We start from the raw sequence: 12,954 nt of genomic DNA, 5'->3' as shown, positions 1-12,954 counted from the left end.
ACCTTGATACAATTCAGTCACTGACTCAACTGCCTGGGTTTGTTTACAATATAAGACACTCCACGCCTGACCCCTAGGATTACTTCAGAGAGAAATCCCATGGAAGCTGAGGTTTGTTCTCAGCTAAATGCTTGTTAGCAGACAGTGTATCAACTTTCAGTCAGTCCCCAGTTTTCATACTGCTTCAAACCACACACATGAGGAAACGACTCGTACTGCTGTGCTATCTAGGCTTTAAAATCACAGAGAGATTTGCTATGGCAAATGAGGTTCTATATCCCCTCTTGTTCTGCAATTAAGTGATTTTATAACTTTCAAAAAACCTTATTCTTGGCTGGCGCCACGGCTCGCTAGGCTAATCCTCCACCTTGCGGCGCCAGCACACCGGGTTCTAGTCCCGGTCGGGGCGCCGGATTCTGTCCCAGTTGCCCCTCTTCCAGGCCAGCTCTCTGCTGTGGCCAGGGAGTGCAGTGGAGGATGGCCCAAGTCCTTGGGCCCTGCACCCCATGGGAGACCAGGAGAAGCACCTGGCTCCTGCCATCGGATCAGCGCGGTGCGCCGGCTGCAGTGCGCCAGCCGTGGCAGCCATTGGAGGTTGAACCAACGGCAAAAAGGAAGACCTTTCTCTCTGTCTCTCTCTCTCACTGTCCACTCTGCCTGTCAAAAAAAAAAAAAAAACCTTATACTCACTCTGGATAATCACAGAAATTTCATAGCCCTCAATGAAATGATTTTACATTAAAAAAAAAAAAACTGTTACCAACTGATACACTGATGCTTACTTAATCCAGAACAATGAAAGAGAAACAGAGGGCCAACTGGTTTATCAACTAGTCAGGAAATAAAGGTACAGGACATGAATTCAGCTATAACTCAGAAGGCACTGAGGCTTTGTTGCAGCTCAGAAGTTTATTAATGAAGGGGATATGGTCAGGTGATGTTTATATGCTGGACTCCCACAACCCTGTATTCTGGCTGCAGTGGTAAAGAGGGAACCCTATTTTGGTGGCCACAGGTGATGTTATTCCAGGAACATGATGAGCCCTATTTCCTGGGTCCTTACAGCCGTTACTGGGCTCTAGCACTATTAAATAGGCTCCTTTTCTGTTTCTTGTACCTGAGCTGGAGGAATGACATTTTTTAAGATCTCAGTATAGTATGGGCTGAACACCTGATGGTTGTGATGCATCAGATTGACAAACTTCCAGCCCAGGTCTGCCAATTCCCCTTCGATGAAAATAAGGCCTCCAGGAAAGTCTAGTAAAGACTCTTGCATGCCACGAACTAGACAGCTTTTGAGGAACAGATGGATCCGCTGATCTGTGAGCAGGGAAAACAGTGGAAAGGGGGAAGAAACAGATTTCAGAAGAAATTCACAATGCCCTTGCACTCTCTGTTCACCAGAGTTTTAAGTTAAATGAGTTATTCAATGACCTACTACTCATTTGGGTAAACCATATAAACAATGTTACTGTTGATTTCGATTTGAAGGACTGAATCTTATCAAGCTCCCAAAGATAATAAGTGATCAACAGATGGTGAGCTACAGAATTTCTAGTTGCTCATATGATTGCTTTACATAGCTGTAAGTGAGATCCCATTTTTTTTTCTTGGCTTTCCTTGCCAGAAATCCAGCCTTCTGTTCCAGACACCTGAGAAAAGCAGAGGCTCCTGGGAACCAGCAATCCCCCTGATGGAGCTGATACTCTCTGCCATTGAACAGAACCTCATGAAAAGTGAATGCCTCTGGATTCAGACTTTGGACATGACCTCCACTGAGAACCACAAAATGCATGGCCCACCTTGCTGAAACACAGAGCCCAAATACCAGGTCTCCCTGATGGAGAACTTCCAGAAAAAATGGTGGATAATAACATTTGGTAACTATTGAACAGGAACATGGGGCTATAAGTAAATTTAATATATATATTAAAATAACTTATTTTTTGGTTTTCCGCTGTTTAATTTATTTTCTGGATTTAGTTCTTTCTAAACCAAGAACTTTCTGGTTTTTGTGAAATAATTCAGTCTTAGTTTAGCTATACACTGTAGCACTTTCTTATTGCTGTAACAATAAGCATGTGACCTCACAAGAGGATCCTAGACACAACCTGAAATTCTAAGGACACGTGTTACAGCCAGTGCACCAAATTCGTAGTCAGACACCCACACCAGAATATGGGAAGACATTAAAGTTAAAAGCCAGCTGATGAAATTCACTGCTTCCATTCTAGCATGGAACATGTCCTACAGCCTCACAATCAATTCCATGAAAGGGAGTAGAGGTCCACATGGTAACTTAAATCATGGAATAAAGAGTGTTTTGCACCATAGATCTCAGACTATTGCTAAAGAATAGCCAGAAATAACTTAGTGGTGTTGGTAGGCCAGTGCCCCCCACACCTGTGAATTACATATTCAACTTAAAACCAAAAGAGGTCTATATTATATAGATGAGGAAACAAAACCCTTTCCAAATGAACATACTTTTTCATTTTAAATGAATAACTCACTTCCATAGTAAGATCTACCTTTCTCTACCACCTACATGTTTGCCACTCTTTCCCACTGTTACTACAGACACTCTTACCAATGATGCTACGAACGCAGTTCTCTTTCTTGGCAATGTTCTGGAGTTGACCTACAAGAGATTTCTTATTTTCGTTGCTCAAAGCAGTGAAGCCCATGTCCATAAGGCCCTGGTGGATTTCCTGAGACACTTGTTCACTCACACTCAGCATAGCCTCTTCAGGTCTAGATAATGAAACACAGAAATCAGAATGGCCCTAGCACAGGGGCAAAGCCCAAAGAGCCGGATACCACAAGCTAAGTCCATTTAAGGGTGAATTACAGCCCAGTAATACTGGAGCCAGTGGGCAGGTGAAACAGTTTCATTGTGACCCTCAAAGTACCAACTAATCCATATGCTTTCATCATTGGATGCTCTTAGCATTCTTTAGTCTCATAACTTTTATTTTAAGATTCTCTTGGATAATTTTCCTGGTTGTTTTTCCTACATCACCAATAAATTTGAAAATTTATTAAGAGACTTAGACCTCTAATTCCTTTTTTTACTTTGGTATGGTATCCCTGCATGTAATGAATGATCAATAAATATGACTGATCAAATGATCAACTTCTGAACATACATAACACAAACCAACTATCATCTTATAGAGCATATGATTCATTTTTTTTAAAAGATTTATTTTATTTATTTGAAAGAGTTACAGAGAGAGGTAGAGACAGAGAGAGAGAGGTCTTCCATCCACTGGTTCACTCCCCAGATGGCCGCAACAGCTGGAACTGCACCAATCCAAAGCCAGGAGCCAGGAGCTTCTTCCAGGTCTCCCACACGGGTGCAGGGGCCCAAGACCTTGGGCCATCTTCTACTGCTTTCCCAGACCATAGCAGAGAGTTGGATTGGAAGAGGAGCAGCCGGGACTAGAACCGGCACCTACATGGGATGCTGGCGCTTCAGGCCAGGGCTTTAACTCACTGCGCCACAGAGCCATCCCCAATGATTGATTCATTTTTAGGAAACATGACAATAAACATTTGTAGCAAACTAACGTTCCCATCTTCTTCTTTGGACAGAGGGTTTTATTTTTCTTTATCTCAAGCCCCAATACAACTAATCAAAGACACCAGCAATCATTGGAGATGGTTCCAAAGGACCTTTGGGTACTTTGTGGCAAACAGTAAGCCCAGGGGCTGGCACTGTGGCACAGCAGTTTAAGCCATTGCCTGCAGTGCCAGCATCCCATATGGACACCAGTTCATGACCTAGCTGCTCCACTTCTGATCCAGCTCCCTGCTAATGCACCTGGGGAGGGCAGCTAAAGATGGCCAAGTACTTGGGTCCCTGCCACCCATGTGGAAGAGCCAGATGGAGTTCCTGCCTCCTGGTTTCAGCCTGGCCCAGCCCAGGCCACTGCAGCGATTTGGGGATTGAACGAGCAGATAGAAGATCTCTTTCTCTATCCCCCCCTCTTCTTCTGTAACTCTGCCTTTCAAATAAATAAACAAATGATTTTTTTAAAAAAAGAAGCAATAATTTATTACTACTCACCTATGTCTCAAATACCACATATTATTTTCAATGCTAAGAAAGATTTCTACAAATCTCACCTGGAGGTAAATTCCTCTGTCAGGGCCTTGATTATGTATTTCAGTTTATCCACAAATTCAGGTGACCTGAATAAAACACTACCAGAGAAACTTCTGGCCACTAGCAAGACTGAAGTCAGGATGGTTAACTGGCACACTGTTGATTCCATCTCCTGCAGCCGGATTCTGTCCATCAGCAAGGTCTGGTGAGGCAGGAAAGAACAGGGTGTCAGGGGACGAGGATTCCAATGGAGGCAGTGAATACAAAACAAGAGGGCGACACTCCGCCATGTGTGCCTACCTCAGGGAATTCTTCGTTTTCAGGATCCCAGTGAAGAAGGTTCAGGTAGCCCTGGTATAACACCATTGTGGGACTGGGAATCTCTGAGCTGTTAGCTTCCTGACTTCCGGGTGAATAGGTCTTGCTTGATGAGGAGCTAGGAGAGTCAGAACTTGCAGATGGTGTAATGAGGTCTGCGGCTGCTTTAGTGAGCCATTTGGTGGTGAAGACAAGGAGATCTATTAGAAAGAAGGGAATATGTATCTTCAAACTCCATGTCTTGCAAACCAAGGCTTTAAGACAGGAATGTGGAACCTCAGCCTGTGGGCCATTTAAGGCTTGAGAAATCATTTGGTCTGGCCCTGCCAAGACCCACTGGTGAGACTCAAAATTCAGTTAATTCCACAGCAGGCTAATTTTTAAGTCTATGAATCTGTATGGCCCATGAATGATGTTATAAACATCCAAATGGCCCTTGGCAGAAAAAAGATTCCCCACTCCCTGCTTTAAGATATACTCCTTGTTAAGAAGTAATTTTGTGGCCGGCGCTGCAGCTCACTAGGCTAATCCTCCGCCTTGCGGCACCGGCACACCGGGTTCTAGTCCCGGTCGGGGCGCCGGATTCTGTCCCGGTTGCCCCTCTTCCAGGCCAGCTCTCTGCTGTGGCCAGGGAGTGCAGTGGAAGATGGCCCAAGTCCTTGGGCCCTGCACCCCATGGGAGACCAGGAGAAGCACCTGGCTCCTGCCATCGGATCAGCGCGGTGCACTGGCTGCAGCGCACCGGCCACGGCGGCCATTGGAGGATGAACCAACGGCAAAGGAAGACCTTTCTCTCTGTCTCTCTCTCTCACTGTCCACTCTGCCTGTCAAAAAAAAAGTAATTTTGTAGGTTTTTTCTTTTTCTCTACTCCTTACACAAGGAAGAAACTTTATATTCAAAAAGTAAAAAAGATTCTACTTCCTGGTAAGAAGGTAGGCCCAAAGTCAAACCTCCCCTCTCATGCCCTTAAATTTTATACATACGGGGCTGCCTGTCAAGCAGCTCCTGGAATTTAGCTCGTTCATACTGGACAGAATGTTCCTGCAGAAAAGGTCGAAGGCTCTGGATAGTGTAGTTCATCATGTCCATTTTCATCAGGCCCAGAACGTGAAAAATACCCCTGTCACAGGAAGAAATAGAATACTTATACTATGAGGAGCAGGCATCTGGCAGAAAGATGAAGACACCGCACAAGATGCCTCATGTCTACATTACAGCAACTGGGTGTGAGTCTTGGCTCCCTCCACTCCTTAATATAGCTTCCTGTTTCTAGCTTTCTGCTAACATGTGCCCCAGAAAGCAGCAGGTGATGGCCCAAGCACTTGAGTCACTGTCACTCACGTGGAAGATCCAGACTGAGTTCCAGGTTCCCAGCGTTGGCCTGGCCAAGCTCCAGCTGTTGTGAACATTTCAGCAGTGAACCAGAGAATGGGAGACTTCTATTCCCCCTTTCCCTTTCAAACACAGTCAAAATGAATAAATAAAAATAGTTTAAAAAGAAATAAAAAGGTCGTCAGTGGAACACCAAAAGTGTTATCTGCTGTGGTTAGTAAGAATGTGTGTAATTGCACTTCAAACTCATTAGACAACTCATTTTATTTGTATGGGTCTTGGGACGGGGGCAATCATTGTTTCTATGTTTCTATGGACTTAGGACAAATAGGAGAACATTTGGAACGTGTCATAAATAAAGGGGCCCCAATGATCTAAAGGTAATCATCGGAACCTTGAGTAATTGTCCTTGGAAAATTAAAATCAATAATTCAAGGAGGAGGAAAGAAGTGTTTGGGTGTTCAGTAAACAAGAGCTAGACAACACACAGGCTATGTCACAATACCTAGTTCAGAGCTGTCTGCATAGTATTTAAGACCGACTTAAGGAATAGCATGTCGAATCTCACCTCAGTAATTCTACTGGATCTGTTATACTCTCCAGTTTCTGCACTGCTTCATCTCGAATTGGTGCACATAACATGCCCATCAAACTGAGAATGGAGCTAGAGAGATGAGGTACATCCAAGGCCCCATGCTCTGCTTCTTGCTTGAGCAGACCCAGGTCTAGAGCTTGTTCGATCTCACGTTTTAGTTGGTTCTGGCGAGGTAATAGCAGTGACAGCAAGATCTGCCGGACAGAGAAATCAAAAGAGCTAAGTTCTGTTTTGAACACTTAACTTTCTCCAATGAGAAAGGTACCCCAGGCCATGTCTTCTGAGAGTCAGGAAACTGGGTCTCTAAATATCCTAAAGTATTATTATCCTCTGTTTAGAGGACAATTATAATTTAACATTCTATTGGGATCATTTATAGTGGCAGTCATTATTTTCTAGGCAGAATGAGATAAAGATATAAAAAACAAGAGTGTGACAAAAAGAAGTGTAGGATAGCAGAAGTATAAAGTACACACCACCATAAGGGATATGAGGTTCTTAATGAAGAAGAAGGACATTTTTATTTTTACTCAAATGGTAAGGATGAAATTAGCAAAGAATCAAAGGTCATTGGATACAGCTTTTGACTCAAAAGTATAAGCTCTTGGTGACCAAGAACGCTTTTATTCACCTTTATGCTTCTGAAACACTTAAAACATAGCAGAAGTTAAATGAAAATTGTTTAATTTAATGACATATTGGATTGTTAGAGCAATATCCTAATTGTGAAGCTTCACCTTATACAAGCAAAATGAAAGCTGCTTACATAGTGGACAGTATTTATGGAATGTGCTAATTAGCACATTAGTGATCATCAACAATCCAAGAGTCTGGGATGCCCATCAACTTCACATCAACAAATAGAAGGTTGGTTACTCACATCCTTAACTTCCTTTAGTAGTTCAAGAGCACATGCAAAGTTGGGTGGAGCACTTGACAGTTGCTCTTCCATATGGTCCCAAAAAGCATTGTACATTGTCTCCACAAATCTGCCTTCCACACTACAGGAAGATTAAATGAGAAAATTACCCTTTACCTAGATAATTGATACAGATTCATAATCTCACAACGAACATTTAAAATCATGAGAAACCATTAAATTGACATGACAGGAGAAGTCACATTTAAATCTGAAAATGATTAAATCAACCTAAGTTTGATACAAAAGCACTGGAAAAATCCTCTCAAAAGGCCCTTGGTTCCAAAGAAGCTAAGTCTCTGCAGTAGGAAGAATCATGGGCTTAGAGTTGAGACCGTAAGTTCTAATCCTGACTCTATGTCTAGCCTAGATGGGTGACTTAGTTTCCATTTCCATAGGCTTAATCCATAGACTAGTTGATCACTTCACTTTAGGCTTGAAAACTAGAAGCATTTTTCTTCTTGCTGACAGCTAAAAGTCTCTAAGATCCTTCAAATTCATCCAACCCAAACCTTCAAACCTGTTTCTTGTGTATATTTGGCCCCATAAACCAGAAACAATAGACTTTTTCCTTTAAAATATATAAATAACATACATAAATATAAAAGAACAATATGAAATATAAAAGTAATCTAAAATATACAAAAATATAAAAAAAAAAAACAGGCAAAGTAGCTCTCCCACCATACCAATCTAACTTGTGAGAGGTCACCAACTATCTGGTGTTTACTGAAACCCTCCTTAATTCCTTCCCCTTCATCTTTTTTATCCATGTGGTCATCAAATTCCAGAGACTCTGCTTCCTAAATATCTCTGGAATCCAACCCCACTTACATGGATTATTGCAATAGTCAAACGGCAACCCTGTCCCACAGTCTTAACCCCCAAGATGACATATATTCTAGCTAAAATCAGTGATTTTTGTAAGATACAAGTCTGATCATGACATAAGTTATTCATCTTTATCCTGTCTGAATCCGTAGACAGTTAAAGAGTAACTGCTAGGAGCTACTTCCTTCAAGTCTTTCTGAAAAGATTGCTATGTTTCACTATAACTGAGATCCTAAAATGAACATTTTGAAAATAGCAGCATTGGTTTATTGTTTTTCAATAGTTGCATTGGTTTATTCCTGGTTTAAATATAATTTGTAACTTTTATTCCTTTAAACTAGTAAATACATTAAGTATCCTTGCATTTTATTTAATGGTACAACTTTAGACATACCTGAATATTACATTTATTAATAAAATGTGTCAAACATGATTAAAAGCTATTTGTGCTGTATACCTCTGCAAGGAAGAGTAAAATAGAAAAAGCAGTAGAATCTACCTATTTGGAGGTAAAATTCTCTCTTCCATGTAGAAATCTTGGTTGACCATGATTTCGTGAGCAATGCTCATCTTGGAAACTTCATTAATTGTCTCTATCAGCTCTGTGACAGAAAGTGCTGCAGATCGGCTCTCTGGAAAAAGGCATAGCCATCATCAGCAGGGAGCCTACCCAAGTAAAATTTCTATTTTATTCAACACTTCAGTCAAGTTAGGCCCTCAGATTTAGATTCATCAAACACACCTTACACAGACTCACTCAATTCCTTTAGCATTTGAGGTGTTCTGACTTCTTTGCCTTTCAAAAGTACTGCAAACTCTCAGATGTCAGGCATGGCAAGAAGTTACTTTATGAAAAATTCAAAGTGATTTCAAAATATTCCATTGAAATGTCAAAACAGTAAAGAAAATGCAGCGAAGAAACAAGGAATAAAGTTGTGTTTTACAAAATAGACATTTACCTACAAATTACTATGTTCCTACTATCTTCTTCCTACCTCCAAGACTACATACAAATGAGAGCTAAAGTCTCCTTACAGGTAACACCACAAATCTTACTATATGGCTCTAAATCTGAATCATCCTTCTGAAGCTGTTTTTGGATCTAGGGATTCAATAGACAAAGGAAATTTCAAAAAGAATGAGTGATTGACAATTATTTGCCAATTTTTATTTTTTTACCTATAGAATTAAGGCAAACAAACAAAAATCCAAGCTTAATCATCATCAAACATTTAATAAACTAAGTATATTTTAACACTCCAAAAGGCACAAAGAAAATAAAGTCAGCACTAAGAGTAATCCTTTAAAATAAATCAACTAAATTTTATTTTAAAAACGTATTATCACATCTTTATTATTTCATTGCATTCAATATTGGTAAGAAGTATATCAGAAACTAGCATTGGAATTTGGGAACCAGTGTTCTAAGTTCATTAGACAAACTATTTGCAGCAGTAATACATAAAAAGCATATGTAGTGATTATAATAATTACTTGGTATTTCTGATAAGTTAAAATAAAACATGCAATGAAACTATGTCCTCATTCACCTTCAAGTAGTTTCATAATTCATAATACAGGGAGAACTATTTGTCCCCAAAACATAATAAAATTCACATGTAAGAATCCTAATACTCTAGGAAGATGGTTTACTTACTTGCATTTTTCATTTTAAAAAAGTCATTAAACAAAAATCTCACCAGCTGACATTTGCCCTTCAATATAGGGTAATTTTTTCAAGATTTATTCCATATTTGAAAGGCAGAGTTACAGTGGAGGGGGGGAATATATATCTTCCATCTGTTGACTCACTCCCCAAACGGACCTAATGGCCAGATATGGGCCAGGACTAAGCCAGGAGCTTGGAACATCACCCAGGTCTTCCATGTGGGTGGCAGGGTCCCAAATAAATGAGCAGTCTTCCACTGCTTGCCCAGGCTCATAAGCAGGGAGCTGGACGGGAAGTGGGAGCAGCATGTACTCAAAGGGATGCTCAAATGGGATGCAGCAACACACAAGGCAGCCTTATCTGCTATGTCACAATGTCAGTCCCCCAACAGAGTATTTTCTAGCTTAAGTAAAAAGCTGCATATGTTAGTACATAGCATCAAGGGGTGAATGTTTGGCCTAGCAGTTAAGACACCACTTGGGACATTTATATCCCATAAGGCAGCACCTGGGTTCAAGCCCCAGATCCACTTCTGATTCCAGCTTCCTGCAAATGCACACTCTGGGATGCCATGGCCCAAGTACATTGGTCCAAGCCACCAATATGAGACCAGATTGGTTTACAGGCTCCTGGCTTTGGCCTGGTCCAGCCCTGGCCATTTCAGGCATTTGGGGAGTGAACCAGCAAATGAGTTCCCTCTCTCTCTCTCTTCCTCTCTCTCTCCCTCCCTCCCTCCCTCTCTCTCCCCCTCTCTCCCTGTGTGTCTGCACATACCAGAAAATAAGAGACCTCTGTATCTGCCTTTCAAATACATAATCAACTAATTTAAAATATATCATCCAATCAGTTCATTAAGACCTTTGAAAAACATTACAAACTAAGAATTATGACATTTTGTTTAATAGCAGTGACCTCAAGTGGCCACTAAAGAAAAGTGTTATTTAATACCATCACAATCTCCAACTAGTCTTTCCCAATTTCAGTTTTCAAGATTTAAAATCGAGTTGAACAGGAATGCAGATTAATAATTAGTAAAAGTAATTGAATATTAATAGGGGGCCTGAAAATCTGAGCCTCTGTGAATTTGGATGAAATAAAAACCTCAAATGTTTAACATAAGATGTCAAAAAGTCATTGTGTCCCAAAGTTTGCATAAAAATTCTGTTATTACAGATCTAAAGATTTTATCTCAGAGTAGTGATAATTCTTATGTCAACAAAAGCACCCCTGGAAAAGGAGAGAACATAATCCCAGCATCAGATAATTTGGATTATTTATAATCTATCCAAGGTCTACCATCCACATTCTAAAATTCAAAGTACAAAAATGCTATCTATTTCCCATGTTTTGAAATGCCACAACCACTCTCAAGTCTTGTCAAACAAAAGGAATTATGCTTTGATCTCTTTCTTTCAGCCAAAAATCTTTCAATTGTACTTACCAGTCAGGTCCTATATGCAAAGATAAGTGTAAAAAAAGACAAGGAAAATAATAATCCAGGTGGACTAGCAGAACAATAAGAAAGCAAAGATGCAACACTACAAAGGTTTCTTTTTTATTTCTTTATTTGAAAGGCAGAATTACAGACTGAGAGAGAGAGACAGAGAGAGAGAAAAACACAGAGAGAATCTTCCACTCGCTGGTTCACTCCCCAAAAAGGCCACAGAAGCCAGGGTCCCGGAACTCCTGGTCTCCTGTGTGGATGGGAGAGGCTAGGAGAGGTCCGAGGACCTGGGGGCCATCTGCTGCCTTCCCAGAAGCATTAGCGGGGAGCTGGGTTGAAAACTGAATGGCTGGGACTCCAACCCACACCCTGGTTAGCACCACCATGCCGGCCCCTATCAAACTTCTATGTTCTTTAAAGACACTTAAACCACAGGCTTTCTGCCTCTTCCTTTAACCTCACTACTTTCAGGGACAACCCAAGGAAGTGATTACACCATTCTGAACCTACCGGGAGGGTGGTTATCTGTAGAGCTGCTCTGATCTTCCTGAGTCTGTCCCGGTGTTTTAGGGGTAGGAGCCCTACTCTCTGCTTCACTGGAGTCATTCTGGAGCACAGATTCTTCATTGATTTTTGGCATCTTGATGTTATCTGTAATTGGAGAGAAAAGAGGTAAGCTGTGTAAGATCTGTGATCAAGGGAAAAGGGAAAAGAGGGCTCTTCAACTGTGTTCCCTGGTGACTAAACTCACTGTTCCCAGTTGGACAGCGTTAGAGACAAGTTCTTCAGGGGCCCAGGTGGGGTAAGAGGAACGCAGGACTAGTGAGACCATCTTTACTGAAACTAAAGAAGTTTAGTGTTGGTCAAGCAGAACAGGAAACTAAGGTCCAGAGACGGCCAACTCACCCAAAGGTACAATACCACCCTGTACAATACCAGCCAACCTAGAAGAGGAATCTCCCTTGACTCCCACTACATGTAAGTGATCTCAGAATACCCATTTCCTCCCAACTTCAGCTTCTATCTACCTGATGAGGACCAGTGGCCAGCACTCTGGCAGCAGGAAGCCCCCAAGAAACTCAAATCACTGGCTCCTCACCTCTTCCCCGTCCTTGACCTGCTGTTCAGCGGCTGTGTCTGCTAGTGAAGCCCCTGTGGCCCACTCAACCTTGTCCTGGGACATACCACTGCAGGAACACCAAGGGGGGGGTCATCAGGAGGGAGGTCAGATGAAACCACTGAAATGATTTGGGGCTACTTAGAGCACACCCCTACCCATGATACCAGGTAGTACAGCCCAAAGCGCATAAACAAAGGACAGTTACTTTCCTGTGTAATACATCAGATCATGTGCTCAGGGTGCCTCTGGAGCCTCCAAAGCCAGAAAAGCAAGCAGGGTCAAACCAATAGATGAAAAAGGCAGGAAGCGCAGATTCCACCTAAGGCTTCTAGCTCCTATCTTCCCTCGTAGATGTCAAGTATCTCAGGAGCTTGAGATTAGTGTTCTCAAGCCCTATTCTCCCATATGCAGGGAACTATTTGAAGCTTTTATCTCCATTCCCCCAGGAAAAAAAAAAATAACATTTAAATAACTGTAAAGGAAAGTGAATGTTCTAAGCAGGCCTGGATTCAAAACATTTCTGAACCAAAAGAAATGTATTTTTTAATTCCATTGTCCACAAACTCTGAAGTATCTTCATCTCTAATGTTTTTTTCTTATTTTTCTTTTTTTAA

At 41.5% G+C, this 12,954-nt stretch overlaps 2 protein-coding genes across 2 annotated transcripts in view; both read right to left on the bottom strand.

Annotated features, from left to right (window-relative positions):
* LOC100340535 (nuclear RNA export factor 2) overlaps positions 1–2,689 on the bottom strand; it is a 92,946-nt gene extending 90,257 nt beyond the window's left edge. The window contains exon 1 of the mRNA XM_051827442.2: positions 2,591–2,689. The gene's annotated coding sequence lies outside the window, so the exon portion shown is untranslated. The remainder of the gene's footprint in view (positions 1–2,590) is intronic.
* TCP11X2 (t-complex 11 family, X-linked 2) lies at positions 693–12,399 on the bottom strand. The gene is made up of 10 exons (XM_002720340.4): positions 12,320–12,399; positions 11,731–11,871; positions 8,607–8,739; positions 7,238–7,358; positions 6,331–6,551; positions 5,414–5,550; positions 4,412–4,629; positions 4,132–4,313; positions 2,591–2,754; positions 693–1,320 (listed from the first exon to the last, which is right to left on the bottom strand). Exons 2-10 carry the CDS (start codon positions 11,858–11,860, stop codon positions 1,088–1,090), a joined length of 1,539 nt encoding a protein of 512 aa, XP_002720386.3. The 5' UTR covers positions 11,861–11,871; positions 12,320–12,399; the 3' UTR covers positions 693–1,087.
* Positions 12,400–12,954: the final 555 nt, after the last annotated feature.

The sequence above is a fragment of the Oryctolagus cuniculus genome, chromosome X (genome assembly GCF_964237555.1).
Source record: "Oryctolagus cuniculus chromosome X, mOryCun1.1, whole genome shotgun sequence".
Classification (NCBI taxonomy): domain Eukaryota; kingdom Metazoa; phylum Chordata; class Mammalia; order Lagomorpha; family Leporidae; genus Oryctolagus; species Oryctolagus cuniculus.
This window is presented reverse-complemented; position numbering and strand designations above follow the sequence as displayed.

Coding starts and splice junctions, on each gene's coding strand:
- TCP11X2 (XM_002720340.4), bottom strand. CDS start 11,860: ATGCCAAAAATCAATGAAGAATCTGTGCTCCAGAATGACTCCAGTGAA. Junction 5,551..6,330: donor GATCCAGTAGAATTACTGAG/GTGAGATTCGAC, acceptor TTCCTGTGACAG/GGGTATTTTTCACGTTCTGG. Junction 4,630..5,413: donor GCTGCTTGACAGGCAGCCCC/GTATGTATAAAA, acceptor TCTTTCTAATAG/ATCTCCTTGTCTTCACCACC.